Below are 27,860 nucleotides of genomic sequence, written 5' to 3' on the forward strand. Positions count from 1 at the left end.
TTAATGGATATTAATATTGTTTAAACATTATGTTATTATTAATTGGATTACCTATAGACTTATGTGAAACTATTGTGAGTAACGTATCATATAGAAATAACACATCCAAAAGTAAAATATATTGTTATAATAAAAACATTGCTATTGTATGAAATAATTGTGAAATTAAAAAATAATAATTTATAACAGGTATACCTACAGAATTAAAGTTTTTAATTACCTATCGAGAAATTATTTACATGTAATTTAAATTTTGGAATTGAAAAATAAGTAAAATGTAGGTAATTCTTACCATAACTGACACCTGATTATTAGCAAGCGCTAGTACTTTACGCCACTCTTCTAAATTTGTTCTAAATTTGGCCCTATGACCAATCATAGGTATAATGTCTTTCAACATATCATCGGTTAAAAGTGAAAATCATGATAAATCTATTCCGTGATCTGACAATAATATATAAAAAGAAATAAGCAAATTAGCAAATAAGCAAATAGGTATCAACCATTTTCAATTTTTATAAGCCAGACTTGGGCAACATTCCTAGTACTTTTCTTTCAAAGTATTTAATAAGTATTTAATATTTAATTTTTTATTTTATAGTAATCTTATATTAATTTATTCATAAATATTGAATTGAAAAAATAAATGATTTAATTAGTATGAACTATTATTTGTTACTGAAATCTATTAAAAAAATATTCTAAAAGTATTTGGAATACTTTTTGTGAAGCAAATTAGCAAATAAGTAAATAGGAATTAACAATATTCAATTAATATAAGCTGGATAAATCTATTCCACATGGCACATACGTATATAAATTTTCATTAGTAGGGCTCGGATTTATATGTATTTATGAAACCAAAATATGTATTTATGCTACCGAAATATGTACATAAATATGTGCTAAAAATCTCAAAATATGTATTTTACTAATATGATTTATTTATTTAGGTATATTTAATTATATAATATATACATTTGAGTTCCAAATGAAACAAATTGAATTGTAAATAGTAAAATTATTTGAAAAAGGTATTATAAATTATAAAATATAAATAAAAAAAGCTAAAAAAAAATTAAAATATTAATTATCTTGATTACAATTTATGATAACATGCATTTTTAAATTTTCAATCGTTATCTAACGTTTATCGAGGTCATAAATATCGGTAAAATACGATTGCGCTCATTTTACCTTTTTCATAATACGATTGCTCGTAAAACTTCATGCGACGTTGCCAAATTAGGCATAATTTAATTTAGTGGTTGTATTAAAAATTGAGTTTTTAATAATACTCTAATAAATATAATAATATAATACACGAACAAATCATAAAATACATATAAAAAATACCCTAATATGTTAATTAATGTATACCATCAATAGTCAAAAAATAAAACGAGATTATAATATTATTTTTACAATTTCTTAGGCTTATAAAGCTGGCTAATTTCACTTAAATAAATAATTAATTTGTCAGGGGTCTTATTATTTTTATAATTGTTATATAAACTTATAGTTTTATTATTGAGTAGTTTATCTTTTTTTGCCATTTTATTGATAGAACCTTTTTGGACGATCGAATACAATTTTGTTAGACGAATTAAAACAGAAATGACTACTGGAACTGCAGGATGACACGCATAAAACTGTCCGTAAAAAGTACGATGAAAACTTTCCGGACCATTTGTAGTTCTTAAATTAAAAGTGAAAATGTAAATTTTAGTAAGAAAAAAAAATTTCTTCATTTAGATAGTATATTATTATCTTACCTAGGATTTAGTGATGGTTCACCACTCCACACATCTGGAGGAAATATACTGTCGAGTGAAACAAATGTTTGCAAAACGTAATCAGAAAATATTGTTCCATTTTCCTGATCAGGACAAATACTAATTAATTCCATGAAGGCGTCCTCAACTTCATTTGGTGGTAAAAAAATTAATCCAGAGAACATTTTGATCCATTTCCCAAAATCATCATTTTTCAAGTATAGTAATCTTAATTGCGAATGTCCACTTATCTAAATTATCAAACTCCTATTATCAAACTTTTAGGTAAGAACATTAATGTGAAATATCACAAGTTAAAAATCCTAATATCTCGCAAATATCGAGAAATGAATAAATAAATATCGCATTTATCAATTGCTTTATCATAGTCCATAACCAATATCAGCCGTATCGATTCAATTATAAAAAAAAAAAAACAAATCAATTATAGGTACATATAACTGAAATTATCTCTCTGACAGGCTTGGGAATCTACACGTTTATTATTTTTATTGTAGATTAAATTTATTTTATTTAGATTTAGATTTATTATGAACTTACTTTACTCCATAAACATTGACCGTAATGGAAACGATAACCAATTAATGTAACTTCAGGAAATATATTGATAGCTGCTTCGTTTGCGCCTTTCTCAAAATCCAAGTGTAATTTTTTTACAATTAAAAGCATAAATTATTTAAAAACCTCCAAATTACCTCATAAGTGTTTTTAGTTTTGTTTTTTAAAAAAAAATACACCAAAGGTAAATAAAAACCATTTTTTATACTATGAATGGTGTACATTTGTAAAAAAAATTTTGGAGCGTAGTCAAAAGTCCCATCAGCGAAATACTCATTGCAATTATTTATCATAAAACTCAAATTCTCCTGAGTCGTTAAACAGACAAAATCATCAGTGTCCGGAGTATAAACAAAATTTTGATTTTTATACATATACGATGAATTATTTTTCATTTCCTTTAATTGTAAAAATACATGATCTATAGATTTTGGAAATTCGGGAAACAATTTTTTACGTTCAATGTACATTGTTTTTCTTATGGCCTTAATATTTTTATATTCAGTTTCTGCAGCCTGCAGGACACTTTAATAATTCAGTTCTTATGAGTTTTAAGGGTCTTGTAGATATGGATTCAGAAGCTTTTTGCTTGCATTTTTCTCTTAAAACCTAAATAATAGTTGAGGTTTATGTGTGGATAAAAATAATTATAACAATTTTTAAATACCTGTAGCTCAATATTGTCTTCTTTTTCATGTTTGTGATCGCCATTTGTTGATAGAACTTTGTAATTTGATTTTGTTAGTATAGAAGCTGAACACATTTTTCTAGTACATCTCCATTTCATCAAATTATCTTTTCGTTTATTAATTAAACGATATTTAAATTCTTCTACCACGAGTAAAGTTTTTTTTCTTTCGGATAAAATTACATGTACTTCGTTAACTGGTTCCATGATGATAAATGATATTATTACAGCAGATATTAGTAGGTAACTCAACTACATACATTTGAGTATATGGTGAAAATTCAAAATTACGATAAAAGATGAGATAATCAGATAAATACGACATTAGTTATCTTAGAATTTGTATCATCGTATTATTAAGTTTGACAACATTGCACACTCGTGTAATTGTATTATTCGTATTTAACACGCGCAATCGTAAACCAAAAGGGTACGCGCGCAATAGTAATGCGCGCAATCGTATGCTACCCATAAATATCGAACATTTGTTATTACAAATATTTTGTACTTTTGGAAACATGGGAAATAAAATTGTTTGTATTGAAAAATACAGTCGTACCTATATATAATAAATAACTATTAATAAATCACATATGAACAAATTGTTAAAATATGAAGGAAAAAATAGAACTATTGAGAAATATGTAAAAATATGTACTTATGGCAAAATATGTAAAATAAAATATAGTTCATTTAATTGGAAATCCATTGAAACGAATTTATCACTTGCCTAAATTAATTTATCAAGTCACAGTAAAAATATGTATTTACATATAAATCCGAGCTCTATTCATTAGGTACCACCAATGAATAGGTAATTTAATGCCTTAGGACTAAGCCACACTAGAGTGAAAACGTGCGTTTATAGATAAATACTCACTCAACGTTATTATCTAAATAGGTACCAGCTACTTATTTTATTTACCATAAAGTATAAAGTGTCTTACCTTTGAATACATCAATGTAGGATTCCAATCCCCAAGCTGAAAGCATGTCTTTGACATCAGAATCGGCCATTTTATTTTATATGTATAATGTATACAGGGTGATTCTTTTAAGTGGGTACACTAATTATCTCGAAAAGTATTAACTTTTTTTGAATTTTTTTTTTTTTAAACTTCTATGTTTATGTTTTTCTAAAACCGTATAATATTTTAATTTTTTTTACCCTTATATTTATTGGTGAAACCACTATCAACTTTTGATTTTCAAATGGTAACATATCATAAAAATATTATGAATTAATAATCCCATTTTTATTGTAAATTTACGGGTTAAAATATTTATTTTTCGTTAATTGGTTCGCGAGATACAACTCCTCAAAGTATTGGTGGTTTTCAAAATGTTTTCAATAATATTGTAAAGACCAGAAGCTAGTCATAAATTTGATATCGTTGAACCCAATAGGTTAATAGGTATCAAAATAAATAACAATTAATTAATGATTACCATTGTACTTTAAATCCTAATTATTTATCAACTTATCGACTAATTGGACATACCAAATTACCCAAGAGTGATATATGAAAAACTGGAAATATATTATGACAAATTTATTTTAATCACAATTTCACAGATAATTATTAAAAAATTAAAATCATAGAGTATAATTAAAATGGTACCACCACGACACCACATAATTATATCTTATAACCACTAATGACTAAGGTATACCTTGATAAGTCCGTGACTGGTTAATGGTTATATGATTATAATATTATACAGAAAGTAAAATATATTAAATACTTATATTTAGGCACAGATATATAAAAATACTAGATAGACGACTCCCTATTCCTACAATGTAAAAATTATGAAGCCTACAAAATGGCGGAAATTCTCTTATCTAAGAGGTGAATGTTTACAAAATATATGTTATGATAAAGTGATAAACCGTAATAATGTTATGGCGGGAAACAAAACTATTAAAAATGTATTAATAATATGTAATTATAATAAATATAATTATATTAGTATTTTTATATATCTGTGGTTATTTATTAATATTATTACACCATGATTAAAGATATGTTTAACACAAAATAATATTGTACGCCATGATATTGCATACTTAGAATATGATAAGGGTCTTAATTCGAATTTCAAATGATAACAAAATTTTTTATTTCTAAAAAAAAAAGGAATTCGAACTCTTTAAATGAAAAGGAAACTTAACATCAAATTGTTTTGATAGTTTCCATCACAATTCACAATGGTATATTGGTTTTGGTATTTTCGTAAGATATAAGTATATAATTAATGATAACTTGAATAAGATGAACAATTTATTAATACAATAATTTATGATTTTATTAATAAACTATAACCTACAATCATAACATTTTATTATTTTAATACACCTTTGGAATATATGTATACCTATTTAAAATTATCCACATACCTACATATTCACACATATGTACACATAGTAAAAACAATGAATAACAAAAAAATATAATAAAAATCAATAGGTACCTATTTTATAATATATACATATATATGTACAATGTACATACATTTACATAAAAAATATATACTAGGTATAATAAACATCAAAATCTATTAAAAATAAATTATTGTGTTTGAGATCTTATAAAATTGTCCATAATACAATTTGAACAAAATAATTTTATATTTATCTTGTAGTTTGAACGATTAATAAATATATAAAACATACTTAATAGCTATAAAACTTAGTAAATAATAAACTTATAAATAATTACATAGTAAATGATACATTTTTTTTTTTTTTAATAACATAATATAATACCTGTATGCTGAATTAAATTTCAGATGGTGTATGACAAATTGAAGGGTCTCATTACTCATTTGTAAAATCTCTTCAGAGGCGCACATAAAGCTACCTAAGAAATTATTTTATACACCTTATGATACAACTAATAGAAATCTAAAAATGTAATTAAATTCATATAACATGAGGTGACTTCAGCCATATTGAAAATATTATTTTCACAATTTAACATTATTTTATTAACTATATTTTTACAATACAATATTAATTTTTAATTTTACTTTAACTTGTATAGTAGGCATACATACATATAACTGACATGTCTTATTTTTATAATTTACCTTTTCATAGGTTTATTATTATTATTTTTTTTTTTAACTATTTCACATTAGTTTTGAGTTAACTGTAACAAGTCAATAATTTTAATTTTAAATATACATAAAATAGTACCTAACTATAAGTTAACATCTAGCATACTGTATTTTTTAAATGCATACTAATTGTACAACTTTTTTTCACTTATTTTACTTAATTCAAATTTGTAAATCCTACATATTACCCAATATTATATATATAATATTACAAACCACTTAGGTAAATAATTTCAAATTATTTAAAAGTGAAAGACAACGAATAGCTGAATATTTCAAGTTTAAATTTATATAATGTTTTATTTTAAGATTATTTTAATAATATAATTATGAATATTATTAAAAAACAATAAGGTAATATATAGGAAAACAGCTTACCTATTTCAATATATCATGACTGAAATCACCCCATTTTATATTACATTATTATGAATCACTATAAAAGGCATTTGTATAGCAGGTTATCTACCAATTTACTAGAAGTGATCAACCACAGTATTAAGATATGTAAATATACATTGTACAATGTACATATTAGGTATGAAATACATTTCATCATTAATATTATTAAGATATATTTTTTTAGGATCATAAAATCAAATAAGAATCCATTTAAAAATACATTCTTCACTTCGTTCAGAATCTAATACACAGTTCACCATAATTGACTATTGCAATGATATAAAAATTCTATTTCAATTAAAAGTTAAAACAATTAGGCGTTCTTAGATATATCTTAATTCGGGCTACATGGCAACATTATTATAATACATTATAGTTATTGGCTTAAATTGAGAAGTATGTAATAATTAATAACTATAATAATTAATAGGTAAATAATAAAGGAGTAGAAGTGAAATTGATTGACTTTATTACTACTACTATTAAATAAATGCACAGGTATCTGTGGTGAATATTTATAAAATTTGATAGAGTCCCTGCTAGACAAATGCCCTTTAAAATTGTACCATAATTTAAAAGCTCAGGACTATGATAAGTCTATTCCAATTTAAATCATACAGTCAAATCAAAATATTCGTAATGCAAAAATGCAAAATATGAGTTAAGATCATAACATGTATTCAATAAATAGAAGCAAACTCAACTTAACCCCTAACTAAAAAAATACAGTAAAATTTAAAAGTGGGACTAATAATATTTATTTTGATTTAGTAGGTGGTAATACCTAAATAGCTAACAACACCAATCAAACAGAAGGAACTATTCAGTTGCAAAACACTAAATACAATATACATAGTTTAAAATAAAAATATTTTTATGATACCTAAACATTAGGATTAAGACATACCTACCTAATATTATAACAAAGTGGTTATTTAAGGATAATATTTTATAATTCCATATATAATAATAAAGGTGAACAATCTATGATTTTTTGTTTTTTAATTTTTAAAGAAACGTACGATTTACCACACATTTATGATTGATTTGATGTTGTTAGCTAATTAACTTGATTGTATAATATTTGTTAAAATTAAAAAAAAAATACATTAGTATCTAAAATGTTCATTTAACATATTTTTAGTTTACTATATTATTGGAATTAGTTTTCTTCTGGAATGCATATTGTCAGACTTGATTTTTTAACTTCTTTGAAATTAACTTGAGTAGTTGAATATCTAATAAGTTAAGAAAGGATAAATATAACCAAATAATTTAACAGTAAAAAATATGTTTACATACTTAATTAATTTTATAGTATCTTCAACTATCAAAATTATGTATTGGAAACAATATTTTGATTTATCATCGTTCTCATTTGCAAATTTGGAGGTAGAAAGTTATGTGATTTCATTATTTATCTTTCAAACCATCTGACTAAGTATTTTTGTAGTAAATACGGATAATGTTAGTTCTTAATAATAATTACTATGCCAGAATGCAAAATTTGAATAAATGCAAATTAAAAGTACTTCTGAACAGAGAACATTATATTTTTAAGTATATTGTAGGTATAAATATATAGGCACCTCGCAGCCATCTTGTTGTGTCCGAGTAGATGGTAATAAGTAATAATAGGGTTAATAATATATTATGTTGTATTAGGTTTGTGCTATGGTGTCAGCTAATAATTTTTAGAATAAAACAACTTTTGTGTTATCAAACTTTGAATAACATTTGGTGGTGTAACTGAATGAACAAAACTGATTAAACTGAAAATAAAATTTAATTAAAAACTGTTAATATGTAATATTGTATATTGCATGCACAAATTAATGTATTAATCAAATTTATTTTTCTACCTATACATTTTATTTATTTAAAAAAAACTTACCAATAAATTGTATGTACAAATGTTGTGCTTTCCAAGTGGTAGGTATTATCAAATTTACGCCACACTTAATAATATAGATCATAAATTACGATGTCATCAATGGAAATTTTTCGACAAACTTAATTATTCAAAAACTATTGCGTTAAGTACTTCAGTATATTATTATGTTATTAAAGAAATTTAAACTGTTAGTATACTTAACGGTATAACGTATAAAACATACAATAATTAGTTTAATTACTAATTACATCATACATTTAAATCATTTAATATTTAATTATTTAAGTAATAAGTAATAACTAATAAGCACTATGCAGCTGGCCACATGGTTTATAATAATTACAAATTACAATTTACTTTTTACTTTGAACTTAATAGTTCCAGTTTATCACAACTGATTGGTTTTCCACGAGGTTTTCCATTAATATTATCATTTATCATTAATTAATTAATATCATATATTTTAATCAATGATATTATTGTCATAAATAATGATAAAGGTATCGCCAAAGTTTTGGTAATATTATTATTATTGTATGGTAATAATAGGTATATGCGTCGTAATGATGTCATAATGTTGTCATGTAATGAAAACAATGGAGGGGATTCGATGCGAACAGCCAAGGTCAACAAAACGTAGCTTTTATGGTCAAATTAGCATATTATATATACATTTAATATATATATATATAGGTTTAATAAGACATTCAATTAATCAGGTACAAAGTACAACAGTTATCAATACTGTTACTTATTAGGTCGTACGGTATCGAATTTATCAATTATAGCTCCTGGACTTTACAAATGAAGACATGATGTATAAACAATGCCGCATTTACCGACTATAACACCTCCTTCAACGGCTTCAACCACCAATACTTTGAGGAGTTGTATCTCGCGAACCAATCAACGAAAAATAAAATTTTTAACGCGTAAATTTACAATAAAAATGGGATTATTAATTCATAATATTTTTATGATATGTTACCATTTGAAAATCAAAAGTTGATAGTGGTTTCACCAATAAATATAAGGGTAAAAAAAATTAAAATATTATACGGTTTTAGAAAAACATAAACATAGAAGTTTTAAAAAAAAAAAATTCAAAAAAAGTTAATACTTTTCGAGATAATTAGTGTACCCACTTAAAAGAATCACCCTGTATATTAAAATAACACTTAAAATAAAAAAATAAAAATAAAAAAATCGAAAAAATGTCAATAGAGTTGTTACTCGTAAGAACAATCGTTAGAAAATAATAAGGCAATTTTGGAATAACGCATGTCTCATAGTGAGCGCTGAGCGGGTCGCCACAATGCTGCAACGAAATTATAGATCGAGTTGCAGCGATTACAGTAAAATTGTGATATCAGTGAAACTGTTGGATAGGTTTTACCAAACAACCGGTTATTTTTATCTAACATTTAGTAGGTATTACCAAACGGTTTGGTAGTATTAGAATAACATCTAGTTAATGTAAAATATTTAAATCATATTCAATGCTATTTAAATCTAGTAATAATAGCAAAATATTAATGTTACATTTAATGATAATTTGGTAGAAAATACAAAGTTGTTTTTTCATGATTACTAAATCTTTTGGTTGTATTTTTAACTTAGTATCTGTTACAGAAAATTTGCTATTATATATACGAATCATGTTAAATTTACAAAACAGTTGTTAACAAAATTATTCCTGTCAAAACTCCAGTACACTTTTTTAAAAATAACAATATTTATAGTTATTATAAGTATATTTTGGCTGTAACAACCATAAAACAATTTACAAAACTGTTTTGTTGTATACAACCAAGTTATTTTTTTCCGTGTAAGCCGTAAAGGTTATTACTTATTTCAAATATCTATAAAAAATAATTTGAGCATAGCGACTATCAGTGAAATATCACGTATAAATGTATAACATAAAGTGATTTTCGAAAATTTTAAATTACATATGGGTACCACTGTATAGATTATAATGTTCAGACCACGGCCTTATGAACTAAGCTGATAACATTATCTTAGCTATTATGCAGGACTGGTCATGGTATGGTTGGAGGGTGTGGGGGGTCGAAATGTAATACAACAGGCGGAGTGCGGGGGGATACTTTTGGAACTAATAATAATGTCATCTAGTTTCATAAGTATCCACTAAAACAGCGCTAGTAATGCAAAAAGGAAAATATCCCCTCAAATTCCGCCTGTTGTAAAACATTCATAGATATTCTCTAATATCTATGAAAACATTTCGTAACCACAATGGGTATATATACATTTTATTATTTAACTGTAGGATTATTGTATGTATGTATGTATGTATTATAATCTGTCATCTGTAGTACAATCATTGTACAAATTTTAAAATTTTCAATTACCAATCTAAATAACTGGTGAAATTTTCAAGTATCTACGACTTATACTTTTTGAATTATAACAAATATTTAAAATCGTTTGACTCGTTTGAGGATAAAATATCGTTAGCGTTACACGATTTCGTAAAAATTTAAAACTCAAACGCTAATAACATTTTTCCTCTAATGACGCTTCCAAGTTTTCTCTATAGCTATTTGAAGGAAAACTTAGTGTTTAATTTTTTAATCTTACATATAATAACAAACAATTTAATGCATTTTCAACTCCAAAATAATTTGCAAATATTCATGGTTTTGACGAATTTTTGTCAATATTTGAACTTCAAATGCTAATAAAAAAAAATTGTGCCTATGTATTCTTATAATTTTTTAATCACTATAAGAATAACTTATGAGGAACATTGTATTACATTTTCAAATATTTTGATAGGGGCAAAAAAATGTTATCGACACTTCAAAAATATATTTTTAGAAAAATTGAAAATTTCAGTTGTCTATAAATAGCTCAAAAAAAGTCAAAATATTTTAAAAATTAAATCACGTAAAGAAAACGCGAATCTTAATAACTGGTAAGATTTTCAAGTATCTACGACTTATACTTTTTGAATAATAACAAATATTTAAAATCGTTTGGGATAAATCGTTGTCGTTACGCTATTTCGTAAAAAATTAAAATTCAAACGCACATAAAATTTTTCCTATAATGATGTTATGAGTTTTCTCTATAGCTACTTGAAGGAAAACTTATGGAAAACTTAGTGTTAAAATTTTAATCCTTAGTTATGAACACAACAAATTTTATGATTTTTCAACTTCAAAATTACTTGCAAATTTTCGCGTTTTCGACAGATTTCGTAAAAAATTGAACTATAGACGCTTATAAAAAAAAATTGTGACTAACGATTTTTAATTTTTTTTAGCTACAATAAAAAGAACTCATAAGGAACCTAGTATTAAATTTTCAAAATTTTTTGGTCATCCAACAATTTTTTAAAGACACTTAAAAAAAAATTTCTCAAAAAAATCGAAAATTTTAGTGGTTTATAAATAACTAAAAAAAAGTCAATTTTTTTTGAAAATTTAACTATATACAGATACCACTGACATTAACATTTGGTGAACATTTCAAGTATTTTCAGTGATTAGTTTTTGAATTACAACCATAAAAAAATCGATTTGGTCGAAAACTGGTTTTGCGTAAAAATTGCCGTTTTTCCGTCATTTTTTTTTTGTTTTTCTCGATTTTTTTGAAAACTGTTGGAAAATGTTAAATGTATAATGCACCAAGGATATTCACTTTTACATCAGAAACCACCCCCATAGTTTGAAATTGGAGTATTATTTCGACTAGTTATGCTGTACTGAAGTGTGGCCCACCGTCGAATGGTGTTCAAATAAAAAAAACACAGTAATTTACTAGGTATAATATGTGCGGTTTTATTGAATAAAACACTATAGCCTGAATATTATATTATAAACTAAAAGATACTCTGATTAATTAAAAGATGCTCTGCTTAAAACAAACTCGTCGTTTGTTCACTCTTGACTTCGCTCGACTGACTGAAGACCACCGACCGGGCCGTCCGGGGCCTTCAGTATGTGCTGACCCAGCTATTTCGGTCACGTAGTCCATCGTGGGAATCGAAATGGTCACACACTCCTTTACCCTGAGTCAACACATTTGTATATGAGTTTATATGTAGCCTACAGTACATACATACACACTACATACTCACCCATATACAACAGTACACAGACACAAAAAAAAAAAACACACACATCATTGTAAAATCAATACATTCATCACTTCGTTCAGAATCTAAAAGAACACAGTATACATAATATATATCATTATTATAATATAGTATTTTATAATTACATAAAATATATTATTTTAATGTTACAAAATAGCTTATTGTATAAATGTTAAACAAAATGAACTTTTCTAGCTTTTACAGCTGAAAACTTTTCAATTAATGATTTTGTGTCCACACTTTGACATAACTGATGTTCAATTGAAATAATTGACATATTAGTCAATCTATCTTGATTCATAGTTGATCTAAGGTAGTTTTTGACTATTTTTAACTTTGAAAAAGATTTTTCTCCTGTAGCAACACTAACAGGCATTGTTAAATAAATGCGTAGAGCAATACACATGTTAGGAAAAAATGATGATAAGCCATTTGTTTGAATATAATTTAAAACATCATGGGAATTGTAATCTAATTTTAAATGAATTCTTAATGATATAATTTCTTCGTACAACTCAGGACCACTTATATCAGATTCATTAAGGACATTATCGGGAAGATGTATTTGTAAATCATTACAATGTTTGAGTAGTTCTTTATCAGACATATTTTGTATTAAATTCTTAATTGAATAAAATATTAAAAATATATCCGAATTTGTTCTAAGTAACTCAAATCTTTCATTAAGTGATGATAAAGTAGAATCTAAAATAGTATAGTAAAAGTTACATTTAAAACTATTTTGTGGATCAACAATGGGTTCATCTTCAGTTTCATAATCAAAATGTTTCTTTCTTTTCCTAAGTCTTTGTTCTATTGGAAATGTAGTGTCTCCGTTTACATCTAAAGATAACTTTTTTGACTTTGAGATAATATCTAAAAAATGTTCATCACTTCTTTTCTTTGTAAAGTATTCTTTTAAATTTTCAATCATCTCTAAAGCAATGCCAATATTTAATTTTGGGTCTTGAAACATTTTACTCACAATATTAATTTTTGATAATATTTTATACCATATTATTGTAGCACAAATAAATTTGAAGAATTTTATTTTTTTACACAACGACTGGGCTAGTAGTCGTGTGTTCATGTCCTCTGTCTCATCTTCGTTTATTTGAATTAAAGAATTATATATTTCTCCAAGCTGATATTTTAGAGGCTTTATTGATTCAATTCTACTTTCCCATCTAGTGTTTGATAAAGGTTTTAATGTTAAATTTGAAATATTTTTTTTGAGAATATTCCAACGTTTTGTTGACGCAGAGAAATATACATATAACTCTTGAACAATATAAAAAAATCAACAATTTCAAATGACATTTTAGCAGCATCATTTAAAACTAGATTAAGGGAATGTACAGAACAAGGCACAAAAAAAGCACGAGGATTTATCTGAAGAATTTTTTTCTGTACACCATTGTGCTTTCCTAGCATGTTCGCACCATTGTCGTAGCCTTGTCCTCTTAGGTCATTTATGTTTAATTTTAATTCAGCTAAAACATTTAATAAACAATCTGAAAGTCCTTTTCTTGTGGAATCATTAATGGGAACAAAACCCAAAAAATGTTCACAAATTACTGCTTCGTTCTTTTTGACAAATCTTACAACAATTGTCAATTGTTCTGAATGACTCACGTCTGGAGTACAATCAAGAATAATTGAAAAGTATTTTGATTCTTTCAATATGTCAATTATTTTTGATTTTATATTTTCTTCTATTAAAGCTATCAACTCATTTTGAATTTTATTTCCTAAATAATGAGCCTGTTTTGAATGACAATTTTGTGATTTTTCCATTCTACGCAAATGTTCCAACATCACATTATCAAATTTAGGTATCATTTCAGTAAGTTTTTAAAAATTATCATTGTCATGATGATAAAGTAAATTAGAACTTCCTCTAAAAGCCAAAGATTGTTGCGATAAAAATTGAATAATATAAATAATTCTCTCTAATACAGCACACCACCGTTTTTTTTCTAATTCATATATTCGTTGTTATATACAATCAATAGTTGTCCCTTTTTTTAGAGATAATGTTAATTTTGACCATTCTTGACAACAAGTTAAATGGTTATAACTTATGACTTAATTCATGTTTGGAAAGTAAAAAAGATAAATGCTGCCAGTCATTACACCCAGTAATAAATTGATTGCTTTGTTTTTTGTTAAATATTTTACAATAAAGACAATAAACACTATTATTAATAATAGAATATAATAACCAAGGTCAAATGATTTTTTCACTATTACTCATATTACGGTAATAGTAAATTTCAGAAAATTTTCTATTCATTTCATCTAAAGGAAAGTTATAATTTTTCACTTGAACAGGATGGTGCATTATTAAAATTTCTATACTTTTATTGTTCAAATGATCAGGCCATGTACCAGGATCATCAGATATCAAAATGTTTGCCACTAATAAATCATTCATGGACTCACCATTATCTTCTTTCTTACTTATATTTTTTTCTGATACCAATGAAGTGATTTCATTCGTGGACTCATCAACATCTTCTTTCACACTTATAATTCTGTGTGGTAACAATGAGGTATTACCTGTTGAAATATGGCAATATTCATATTATAATAATATAAAATACAGGTATAGGTATTTTATATAGGTACTATCAAACTGAACTAGGTTTATTAATTAGTACTGATTTAGCAAAAGTATGAAAAAATTACAAAACCTGATACATTTTCTTTTTGATAGATTAGAATACTGAATACCTCTCAAAAAAAAAAAAAAACAAACAAACAAACAAAAATTACTTAATTCTAACTTGTTTTTTTAAGTACAAACTACAAAAAGTAAAATTATTATACACAAATTAACATATCAAAAATAAATTTAATGAACTCCTCAAAAAGATGAAATGAAATATTAATTAAATTAAATTAAAATGTATACATCTAAATTTGCTACAACTCACTAGTATTTAATTAGTTTACAACTTGTATATTATGTGCTAAAAACCCCAAAAATATGCCCTAGTAACAATTTGCGTTTTAAACTCTAGAATTAAAGATTTTTATTCACAAGCAAAATCTTACCTAGATCGGCCAGATTAACTCTAGTTTCTGGGCTAGTATTTGAGAAAAAAATCATTAATTTTTTTAGTTTTGGAAAGCACATCCTCCAACTTCTGTGCTTTTTCTTGAGATATTTTTCGATAACCAGCACCACTTAATCGCTTGCGGTTCATAGTAAATTAAATTATAATGCAGAAACACATAAAAATACACAATATACGTAGGTAACGTAGACATAAAATATTAAAATAAGCACGAAAAACGTTAACGTTTACCTACACTTTAAGTCTTTAACAAACGAATAATGATTTTACATTTAACATAGATATTACGATCAGCGATCACTGAAAACACTGATGCACAGTACAAGAGTACACTGTATTAATAATTATTATATATTATATAAACATAAGACATGGTTATTGATTCATCGTGCTGTTTACTCGCTATCGAGAGCATCGAATACTAGTGTCTAGTGCTCGGCTTATCTTGGGTATTTCCCGTAGACAGACAACATTTTACAGATTTATTTTTAAGTTGTTTAAATAACTCGATACAGCATTACAGCAACTCTTTTGAAGCTATTGTAATTAGTACACAATGTCGCTAGTTACTATCCCGTTTTAAATTATTGTATTTATTTGTTATATTGTATTATGTTGTATATTTATTACGAATTGCATGTCAAAAAAATATTGATAGACGATAGAACCATACGATACCTACTAAATCCCTCAGCGTAAAAAATCAATATTCATTCCCAAAAACTTAGATACCTATTTAAATTTGCCGCCCCTGGAATATTACACTTTATGCCGCCCTTGTTTTTCGCACACCTAGTTTGCGCGGGCCTGATATAAATAATATAGTATAAAATGTCTTGGATTGACAAACCGTCTCCGCTCAGAATCGTTTTTCATATACAATGATAACATATTATCATTGCATTCAAATTTAATACCATCCATTATAGTAACCTACTTGTAACTTGCTGTAAGTACAGCAGAGCGACATCCACTTTCCCGCTTTTATTTCTTTAAAATTTGTGTTTTCCATAATTAATTTGATGATACTTTCAAAAAAAAGCCCTTTAACGTCATTTGGAAGTTATGATCAAAAACTTCAAAATTAATTTGTTATTCAAAAACGTTCCCAATATCAATAACTAACTAACTAACGAGTTGCGAACGCGTTGAGTGCATAGGAATACATAGAAAATATGCAATGATCAACATGTAACGCAGACGCAGACGTATAACATGAACATCCGTGGAATAATCATGGGCATCTCCCAAAACTACGACGCGCGCATCTACATCTCTTGAACTTTGTATAATATGTTTCACTTTTACTATGACGTCTCATAATGCATTATGTTTGATGCTTAGTATTTGTTTTTGACACTAAGATAGATAACTAGATAACAATGACTGGAGCGTGGACACCGCCGTAAAAACGCGAGAACAAAATATTGAAATACATTTAAACTTGACATTATTTTGGTATAAATAATTTGTTACCAAAATGTTTGCATTGATGTGGACATTCAGTGTACCTATATTATACAAAAAATAAAATAATAAATATTTTTTTTTATTTTATTTAGCAACCACATTTTACTTTTACTCTTAACAAATGAAGCTTGATTTCGTGGATTTAAACAAATGTTTTAATGAAATGAAAATACAGAATGTGTGTATTCCGTATGTTCCGCTATATCCGTAGGTAGGTATAGCGTGTACAACTGTAGAGTTCGTATATTGTTGATAGTTGATATGTCTATATATATTATAGGCATATTATCACCAATACATATTATAATATTATTTTATCATATTCATAATAAACAAAATATGTAATAATAATGTCATTAATATACTATTAATATTTTAAATAATTACCTACTATGATAGATCAAAATATTAATAATTTATCTAGTAATTTAGTAACAACTTTGTATGAATAGTATTATAATTAAAAATGTATAATATATACACCATGCTCAAGTTAAGAGGCAGCCACACCAACATTAATTGTTTTCTGTTAATCTCATGCATATTATAGAAAAAAGATATTCTAGCTGTATTTCGATGATTACGACTCCCTAGTTCAGTTTAGCACCTAGGTGCTATAGGTTATTACTTATTATATATTTTATAAGAAAGACTATTTCAGATGAACGGATAACACAAAATATGTTGGTGTGGTGAATACCTTAAGGTATAGGTAAAGGTCCATGACTTAAAACATAATATTTTACTTACATTTGCCCTCTGCTTCATTAAAATTCAAAACATCACGTATTTGATTTTTATTATTCAACAGCTCATCGTCTATAAGATGGCTAGGAACAGCCGGAATCCTACCACGTTTAGCATCCATATTCCATGAAGGACAAGTGGCAAATGAAATTATGAAATAAACATAATAATATAAAAATACAACATTTCTTTGCTGAATATAATATACATTTAATTTAACAATACACAAAACAACAATCAATAATATTGAATAATATCAAAAGTTAATTATAATAAAGGAAGGAACGTCGGTTCTCATTATTATTTTTAGTGTTTGAATTTATAAATACGCCAATACGTATTAATATAATATTGTGTTACGCATGGTATTACATAATAATATGTACGCTGTATAGAATAATGTTAGAGTATTATAAAATGGAGTACAATAAATTTGTATGTAAACAAAAAAAAAATAAATTAAAAAATATTGTGTTAAATCGGTAAGTCTTGTTCGTCATATTATTTATCTTCAAAATGATAATTAATAATAAATTATAATAAATGTCGTGGTTTTGTTATTGTTATATATATATATATATATATATATATAAGAGCGATCAGAGCAAGAAAATATGTGCATAATTGAATTTTCTTGTGGAATTACTTATTACAGATTTTATACAAATTGCTAAGTTGGTGGTACAAATCGGTACAAATTGTAGTACAATTTGTTGTGCTAAATCGATAGGCTAGGTTAGGTTCGTTATAATATTCATCTTCTAAATGATAATAATAATTTGTGTATATAAAAAAATATTTTTAATTTTATACCATAAAAATGTATATAATAATACATTGTATTAGACATTTTTTTATAACTGCACAAACTTATTCTCACTTCTGGATTGTACTAGGAAATTAAATTACGTACAAAATACAAACATTGTTTATGATACAGTACCCTGCATTTAAGTACACAGCCTGACAGACAAAAGGCACAAATTCACCTGTATAAGTAAACAAAAATTGTTAAAAGTTCATTTTTCAGCAACTGGGGTGCTGGTGTAACGTTACCCTGGCGCCCCAGTGGAAAATCGATTTTTCCGGGAGAAATACTTAGGTACAAATTCTGAAACTTATGGTACAAATCGGTACAAATTTTAGTACAATTAATGGTCATAAAAAAAATAAGAATTTAGTCAATGGGGTGCCAGGGTAACCCAGCTTTTAATTAAGTATTTTTTTATTATTATTTATATAATGAAACATTTCTATAAATTCTATTTACTAATTATCTTCATTAATTTATATTACCTTACCAATTTCACCATAAGAAGCTTTTTTAGATAAAATAAATAAATACATAGTTTAAAATCTGAAAAAGATACTATTTAATATGAATGAAAATAAAAAAAAAATAATAATACTTTTTAAGTCTTACTTCTTAAATAATACTTATTAAATACAATATAAAATAATTAAAGAAAATTGAAAACAGATTCTATTAAATGTGAATTAAAAATAAAACATATTAATATACTATTACTGCTTTGTGTATAAAACTAAATGTGGCTTGATTTTAGTCGTTTCGGGAACTCTCTTAATTCTTTTCTCCATATCATTATGAACTTCCCATCCATTTAAACGTAACACATATGTGACGTAATGATCGTATGCATAGCCTATTGCTCCAAGTATAAGAAGCTAAAACAGATAGAAATATCCAAAATTAGATTAAATATTTAAATTTTTTTGTATGATATAGGTAGTTAGTAATTTATTTCATAATTTATATTGAGGTGCAATGGAATATCCGTCAGCATATAGTTCTTTGTTTCGGTAAATATATCTGTTTCTATGAATATATGTTCTTTTAGTGTTATGGATACTTCTAATATGCCCTTACACTTCGTGTCCATGCAATTTGTTGATTTTCCAACAACATACAACTTTAAACTATCCTCTAAAAGTGTTAAGTCATGTTGTTTCGTATGTAATATTATTGTTAGGCTAGATATATTTTTTGAATTTGTACATTTTTTATTTGTGCATTAGGCGATGTTCTTCAGCTGATGGCAATTCTTTCAAAAAGCTAGTGGCAATAAAGTTAACATTACATCTAGCATCAATCAGTGAAATATCTGTTATTCCAGTATCTTCTTGGAAAATCTTACGAAGAAGTGATAAACGGCTTATATAAGTATTCCTTGAAACAGGTTCCGTAGCAAGTTTTTTACAGAACTTCAATAAATCATTGGTACTATTGTTCAAGTAATTCTTATACTTTTCGGTCTCATTGTATGCGATTGCAATTAACACAGTTATCGAATCAAATGGACATGTATTTTGAAACAGAAAACGTTTTTTGGAAATAGTAAGTGGTGTTTGAATGTTGCCATTTTTTAATAAGTTATTCTTGGAAGACCGCGTTGTAAGGCTTAACAAAATTCGATCTATTTCAGGAACTGGATCCATGTATTTTGTTAATCTAGGTTTTTTTTTTTTTTGTGGAATTATCAGATCATCATTTCCTTTACCTTTCCAGTTCTCGTAATTATTGAAAAAATTGTCGGTTTCAACATTTTCTTCAGATTCATCATTACTTTTTAATAAATCGTCAGTGTCGGATGAACTATAATCTGATCGATCACTTAATTCAGAGTTATCGACGTTATGGGAATTGTTAACGTATTGTTGTGAAGACATATTTCTTTGTTGAGCACTATGAAATAGTTAAGCATTACTTTCAATGTTTTTAAGATGACTAATTACAAACTTATCTACTGCCATGGGTTTTATATCGAATCGTAAAATTTGGTTTTTTAATTTATTAAAACTATATTCGAAGACTACTGAAGAGGCAATTTTGTGAAGTGATTTGAAAATTGGTTGCATCATACTGGTCCATAACGGAAAATCTTTACAAACGCGGAAAACATCATCTATTAGATACGGTATATATTAAGCCGACTTTCGATTACCAGTAAGAAAATTAAGTAAAATACTAAAGACAATATAATATAAATGCAATATTCTTTTAACAAAATATTGTTGTTTATCAACATTAAAACCTTTTAATAGAAACTATTTAAAACTTATAATACTATGTTTAACTTATATTTATATTAATGTAGGTATGCCTTACCTATAATAGAAGAATTGTGTTGACTTTTTTCTTTAATTTTATTTAAAAACGCGTCTATTGGTCCAATATTTTAATTTGGTGAGGTATTATTATCATCTTCGTCGTTCGATTCAAACACTTCATCAGCGTTATCATTAAATTAATTATTAATACACTTCATAGTATCTTCAACAGTATTTAACGTCACAGAATTTTAGGCCTCTTAATATTACAATGAACCACCTACCATACCTTTTTTCCCCGTATTATATTATCAACGTACCTATCGACCTGTGACCGCCCGAGTTAATATTGCCATTAAAATAATAGCGCGCTTGCGATTACGGCTATGTTACGCAACATATGATCCCCCCCGCCTGTGGAGAAAGCACCGTCGTCACCGTAGCACGCCGCCGTCGGCTCCTTTGCCGCGTCCGCCGGTGTTTTCGCCAAAGTGCTTTCTGTTCCCTAATTACCATTATTGTAAAAAATCCCGCAATACGCATACCCTGACCTTCCCTACTGCAACACAAATTGGACGATATCGGCCTAAGAGAACACCGTCACGCTGGTCCATTGTCCGTTTTTTTTTCTTGGCTGTTTAACACACAACCTCGTGTTCAGCGATTGTCAACTTTCTGTTTTTTTTTTAACTGTCGCAACACCCAAGATGATGGGCTAAATGACCACGTCGGGACCGTGCCGGGCGAAACTATCGTCATGATTTGAAACCGACGCCGATGGGCCATGTTGACCAAATGTATGTGGTCAACGGCCAGCCGGCCAGCCCCTCACAGCCGTCGGTTTCCAGAAACCTTATCAATCTCATCGTCAGTCCGCCAAGTCAACTCTAATAATCACCGTCATCGATCTGCGTAATGTACCAAAAATAATCCCCCCCCAAACCCCTCTGTTATTTTGTTAAAGTTATATATATATATCAAATGTTATTATGTAATGCACGTTGTGCGTGTCTCCTTTTTCCAGCTCTCTCCGTTCTTACCGTCCTACGTGATATGCCAGGCGGTAACCCAATGGTTGACGATCCAATAAATTAAATATTCATATTATATACTACTTTTCGTTGAACCTCGTGGGCCGTTTCGGTGGGTCACTGGGTCCAACGTAATTTTTCTAATATACATAAACCATGTGCCCCGTTAATATTATATTTCACCGCACTTGTCATGTGCCCCGTTAATATTATATTTCGCCGCACTTGTCATGTGCCTCGTTAACATTATATTTTACGCCAAATCTTTCAAAATCTTTTATTTGTACTCTCTCTAAAAAAATTATTATTATTTGTCCAATCCATCATGTAAAATACAACCACGTAATTACCTTAAATTCTATATTGTCATTAATTTATTTATTCTCTTTCCCCGCATAAATCTTAGAGCTTCATTGCTCCACGAGTGTATCAAAGCCTACGAGTTCCACCGACCGTAAGGCTAAGACTCGGTTCTTCAAATTAAGTCAATGTATCTGATGTCAACAGAAGACGCATTCCTCGAACATAGAATTCCTTCAGACTTTTGTCTTTTTTTATTAGCAAACATTTAAATCGACAGTAAATTTTGATCATATGTGCCACATCTAATCGGATGTAACATTTTGGAACTTCTCTTGTCTTATTACTTAATAAGAGAAAACATTTATTTGTGTATTTTCGAAGACTCCACCCATCACAAAATGCTCTAGTCAATGCTCCAAGAAGTGCCATTGAATAGTCACAAACGATTTCATTTGGACCGTTAACTATACAATTTTTCCATTGGGCAAGCCAATTTAAAATTGTTAAAGTGTCCTGTCTTTCAGAAAGCATATTTGTCACTGATATATGACCATAATTGGTAGAAAAAACAATTTCATATAAAAATATATAAGCTGAAGTCAAATTTAATGATGTACATTTTATTTTTTTAACGAGACCGCCTGTTGCATCAATGGATAATTTGTAGTATTGTTTACTTACATATTTATAGATTGTAATTTGGTGACCACTCCAGTAATGAACTACAAATGGATCCATACCAATCGTATGAATTGAGCCAGAGTATGAAGAATTATGCTTGAACTCGATTAGTGACTCAATAGCATTTTTCGTGGTAATTCCTAATTCTCGATCAACGTATTCTTGTTTGGTCTTGCGTAGTACTTCATTACGGTATAAGTTTGGCGGGGAAAGTCGTCCAAATTCTAAATTTTCTACATGTTTTCGTCTCCAATTGCATGCCAGATCCTTCGAAAGCTCGATACCAATAACCTTACGCTTTTCTCCTTTTAATGGCCTTTTCCCGGCATGTTTATTTTCTTGTCCTATTGTATTTTTTGTCAGAATCGATATTCTTAATGGTTCGCCCTCATTTGGTTTATCTTTGCACCAACCAGTTAATAGAACATTGCAACTCTTTTCTTTACATTTGCCTTCGAATCTAATATACTTTTCACATTGACTTGGGTTAATACAAACCTTTGCACGCTTATATATAAAGTTACATGGTATTTTAAACTTTGTTATAAATCATTGAAAACATCAGTCCAAGCATTAGGTTTAAGTATATTATACTGCCTTGAACTACTTTTTCGTTTATAATCAACAACTGTTGGTAAAATGATTCTATAAGCGTCGTAGGAGAGATCAAATTCAAAAAGTTCTCGTTCAGACTTTGGGAATGAAAATGAAGAAGTTAACGAAGACGATGAATAATCATTTTTGTTTAATTTACCATCGTATTCTTCAGAACACTGTTTAATACCAACAATATCTTTCAATTTAGTTTGCCAACTATACCTATTATTGTGTAGCATTAAATATATGCTATTTGGATTTATTTTGTAGTTGAGTTTCTTAGCGAAAAATCACGAAAATTTGTATGCAATTTTGTAGTTGAAAAATCGTAAAATTTGTTGTGTTTATATCTAAGGCTGAAAAATTCAACGCTAAGTTGTCAAAAATTTTACTTCAAATAGCTATAGAGAAAACTCGAAACATCATAATAAAAAAAAATTGTATGTGCGTTTAAATTTTAAATGTTTACGAAATCGCCTAATGATAACGATTTGTCTTCAAACGAAATTAAATATTTGTTATAATTAAAAAAGTATAAGTTTTAGATACTTGAAAATTTCACCAGTTATTTAGATTGACATTTTCTTTACATGGTTTAATTTTCAAAATATTTCCCTTTTTTTTAAATTTTATTTATAGACATTTGAAATATTCTTTTTTTTTTATATAAATATCGATAAAAATTTTTTGGCTGAGTCAAAACATTTGAACATTTAATACAAGATCCCTCATAAGTTATTCTAATAGTGATTCAAAAATTATAAGAATACATAGGTACAATTTATTTTTTAAAAGTATTTGAAGTTCAAATATTGATAAAAATTCGTCAAAATTATGAATATTTGAAAAATTATTGTGTACATATTTTTTTTTTTTTTTTTTAAGCATTATAGGCCATTTAGGCCCTTTGCTGCCAATATCAAATTCTTCCATTCTTCTCTATTATATGCATGTATTAGGTCTCCATGCCAATCTGGTCTTAACTCCTGGATATCTCTTTTGACTGCATCTATCCAACGCTGCTTCGGTCTGCCGCGAGGTCTTTTCCTGTTTAAGTTGTTTACAATTACCTTCTTGACAATACTATTATCCGCTCTCCAAACGTGACCAGCCCACTCCAATCTAGTGCCTTTTACAAATTGTACTATATTTCCTTTTCCATATAATTGTTGTATTTGTTCGTTTGACCTTCTCTCCCACACTTGGGTATCAGGATTATATACGGGACCATAGATTTTTCTTAACACCTTCCTTTCAAATATATTAAGCTTATTCTCATCTCCTGCTGTTGTAGCCCAAGTACAGCATGCATAAGTCACAACTGGTCTGAGGTACGTAGTATATAGCTTCTCTTTATTTTTCCTAGATAATAATTTTGACTTAAACAGATGTGACATAGCAAAGTAACATCCATTCCCAGCTTTTAAACGGAGTTTTATTTCATTATGCATACAGTTTCTATTATTTATGTTGACTCCGAGATATTTGAAATCATGTACTTGTTGAAATGATATCCCATCGACTTCCAAGTCTGAATCATCTTCATTATCTCGTGCTTCTCTTGTCATGAACATATATTTGGTCTTCTCCTGGTTTATAGACAGCCCTATATGTTTGCATACTTTCATTAGATCTGACATACTGTTTACGGTATCTTGTTTCGTATCACCTAAAATTATTATATCATCCGCATATGCTAGTATGGTATGGTTCTCATTTAATTCCATTATCTGTCGTCGTGGCATTCTCCTTAACACACTTTCTAACGCTAAGTTAAATAATACAGGTGATAGTGCATCACCCTGTCTTAGTCCTTTACCAACTTCAAAAGGGTCTGATAGCTCTCCTTGTACCCGAACCACACATTTTGTGTTACTGTTGCATAATTTTATTAAGTTAACTATTTTATTTGGAATACCTAAAGTTGTTAGGTTTTTCCATAGTTTATTCCGAATTATACTATGGTATGCTTGCTTGAAGTCTACAAATACTAGATGGATATTTTTATTATATTCGTAATGTTTACTTAGTATTTGTCGTAATGTGAATATGTGATCTATCGTTGACTTCCCCTTCTTAAATCCACACTGGTAGTCTCCAATCATTTGCTCCGATACATCTTGTATTCTTCGTTGGAGACATATAGACAGGACCTTATATCCAACATCTAGGAGAGATATACCTCTATAATTTTCTGTGCATTTGGGATCACCTTTTTTAAATATTGGACAGATAACTGATGTTCTCCAATCGGTTGGAATTTCTTCCTTACATCATATCATAGATATAAGATTAAATATCCCATCCGTTAGGCTTGGGCCTCCAAGCTTTAGTAATTCTGCGCAAATTTCGGTCCTCTCCAGCAGCCTTATTATTTTTAAGTGATTTAATAATTGATTCTATTTCCGCTCTGTTTGGTTCTAATTCTTCATTTCTCAAGTTGTCGTTTGTGGGTTCCCCCCATTCTTCGTCATCTTCTCCTTGGTTTAAATTGGGTTCGCTATTCAGAAGTTGGTCAAAGTACTTCCGAAACTCCTCTGTTTTATCTTTACTATTTGACAATAGTACCCCTTCACCATTTAATACGAATTGCGTTGTTGGCTTGAATCCGTTTTTTAAGGATTTACACTGCCTAAAGAATTCTTTAGGGTTGTATCTATAACTTTCCAATTTTTCAATCTTTTCCTTTTCCATTTTCCTTTTTTCCTGTCTTAGCACCTTATGCGCTTCTTTTCTCTTTTTAACATATAACTCCACATTTGGCTGAGTTGGGTATTGTAGCATTTCTAATCTAGCCTCATTGCGTAGTTTAATGACTTCTGCACATTTTTGATTAAACCAATGCTTTGCTTTACCCCTAGAAGGTTGCTTTATCATGTTGTCTGCTACCTCCAGGACTGAGCTCTTAATTATTTCCCACGCAGTTTGTACTTCTGGATGCTCTTCTAGTCTATTTGTATGAATATACAGTGTATCTTTTATTCCCTGCTGAAATTGTTGAAGTATTCTTTCCTCTCCTAGTTTATCCACATCGAACCTAGTAGTGTTTGTTTTCTTCCTTTTCGCTTTCCAATGGTTTGATAATATTAGTTTTACCTTAACTAGTACTAGGAAATGATCGGAATCACCATCGGCTCCTCTTTTAGACCTTACATCCTTGATACATAATCTATGCACTTTATCAACCAAGACGTGATCTATTTGACTTTGGTAAATTCCTCCTGGTGAGGTCCACGTATATTTGTTTATATTCTTCCTGGGGAAGAAACTACTGCTCACTATGAGGCCATTAGCTATTGCGAATTCAACTAATCTGGTGCCGTTTCCATTACACAAATCATGTATACTCTCACTACCAATTGTAGGTCTATATATTGTTTCTCGCCCAACTTGTGAGTTAAAGTCCCCTAATATAATTTTTAAACAGTGTCCTGATAGACCATTGTACACTCTTTCTAATTCATCATAAAACATATCCTTCAGGTCTTCTTCACCCGTTTCTGTGGGTGAGTATACACATATCAGTATAATGTCATATTGTTTTCCGGCTATACGAATATGACAGATGCGATCGTTTACTGGAGTAAATTTCTTTATAGAAGGTAACAACTGGTCATTTACTAAAAAACCCACTCCATTCTCATGCTTTCCATCGGATGATCCACTATAAAATAATGTCACTCCATTGGTTCTCATGTCTCCCTCCCCTGGCCACCTGACCTCCTGCAGCGCCACTATTTGAACGTTCTTGTATTTCTTCACCGCATCACTTATAGACTTAAGTGCGCCTGGTTTATAAAGTGATCTAATATTCCATGTCCCAATCCTGTATTCCAGTTGTCCGGTCCGTTTCCGAGTCGTATCCAAAATATGAGTCCGAGGCATAAATTGTATTGGTTTCATAACATTAGTGTTTTTTTATAAGGACGGATTGTTAGCCCGCCGCTAAACCCCCAACCTGGAGGACCAGTCCACACCAACTAATTAAAGTCAGTGTGAGGCTCGGGGCCCCGGGTTCGCCATACCCGTAACACTGTAAAGTGCTTCCCCTGAGGGAATTGTGTAAGTATAATTCATAAAAAATGTTAAATAAGTAACTAGGAGTTTAAAATTTAATACAAGATTTTCCATAAGTTTGGCTTAAAATAATTATAAAGGAACTCACATTTTGGTGTATTCAGGCCATTAAAACATAAACCACTTTTTATAGCAACTATTGGAAATTATAATATCCTAGGCTGACAAATCATCACCGTTCAGAATCGTTTTTCGTGTACAATGATAGGTACCTA

General features: G+C 28.3%; 3 protein-coding genes across 3 annotated transcripts; all 3 read right to left on the bottom strand.

Moving 5' to 3' along the window:
- Positions 1-12,759: 12,759 nt before the first annotated feature.
- Positions 12,760-14,429, bottom strand: LOC126553328 (uncharacterized). The gene is made up of 4 exons (XM_050208506.1): positions 14,030-14,429; positions 13,647-13,868; positions 13,342-13,553; positions 12,760-13,209 (listed from the first exon to the last, which is right to left on the bottom strand). Exons 1-4 carry the CDS (start codon positions 14,427-14,429, stop codon positions 12,760-12,762), a joined length of 1,284 nt encoding a protein of 427 aa, XP_050064463.1.
- A 388-nt stretch (positions 14,430-14,817) lies between these two features.
- Positions 14,818-18,008, bottom strand: LOC126553329 (zinc finger MYM-type protein 5-like). The gene is made up of 2 exons (XM_050208507.1): positions 17,891-18,008; positions 14,818-15,149 (listed from the first exon to the last, which is right to left on the bottom strand). Exons 1-2 carry the CDS (start codon positions 18,006-18,008, stop codon positions 14,818-14,820), a joined length of 450 nt encoding a protein of 149 aa, XP_050064464.1.
- Positions 18,009-25,860: 7,852 nt separating this feature from the next.
- Positions 25,861-27,264, bottom strand: LOC114132944 (uncharacterized). Its single transcript, XM_027998554.2, has one exon. The coding sequence runs from the start codon at positions 27,262-27,264 to the stop codon at positions 25,861-25,863; it is 1,404 nt and encodes a 467-aa protein (XP_027854355.2).
- Positions 27,265-27,860: the final 596 nt, after the last annotated feature.

The sequence above is a fragment of the Aphis gossypii genome, unplaced genomic scaffold (assembly GCF_020184175.1).
Source record: "Aphis gossypii isolate Hap1 unplaced genomic scaffold, ASM2018417v2 Contig00205, whole genome shotgun sequence".
NCBI classification, from domain to species: domain Eukaryota; kingdom Metazoa; phylum Arthropoda; class Insecta; order Hemiptera; family Aphididae; genus Aphis; species Aphis gossypii.

Coding starts and splice junctions, on each gene's coding strand:
- LOC126553328 (XM_050208506.1), bottom strand. CDS start 14,429: ATGATACCTAAATTTGATAATGTGATGTTGGAACATTTGCGTAGAATG. Junction 13,869..14,029: donor AGGACAAGGCTACGACAATG/GTGCGAACATGC, acceptor ATATTGTTCAAG/AGTTATATGTATATTTCTCT. Junction 13,210..13,341: donor AAACTGAAGATGAACCCATT/GTTGATCCACAA, acceptor TATTCAATTAAG/AATTTAATACAAAATATGTC.
- LOC126553329 (XM_050208507.1), bottom strand. CDS start 18,008: ATGGATGCTAAACGTGGTAGGATTCCGGCTGTTCCTAGCCATCTTATA. Junction 15,150..17,890: donor TAATGAAGCAGAGGGCAAAT/GTAAGTAAAATA, acceptor ATATTTCAACAG/GTAATACCTCATTGTTACCA.
- LOC114132944 (XM_027998554.2), bottom strand. CDS start 27,264: ATGAGAACCAATGGAGTGACATTATTTTATAGTGGATCATCCGATGGA.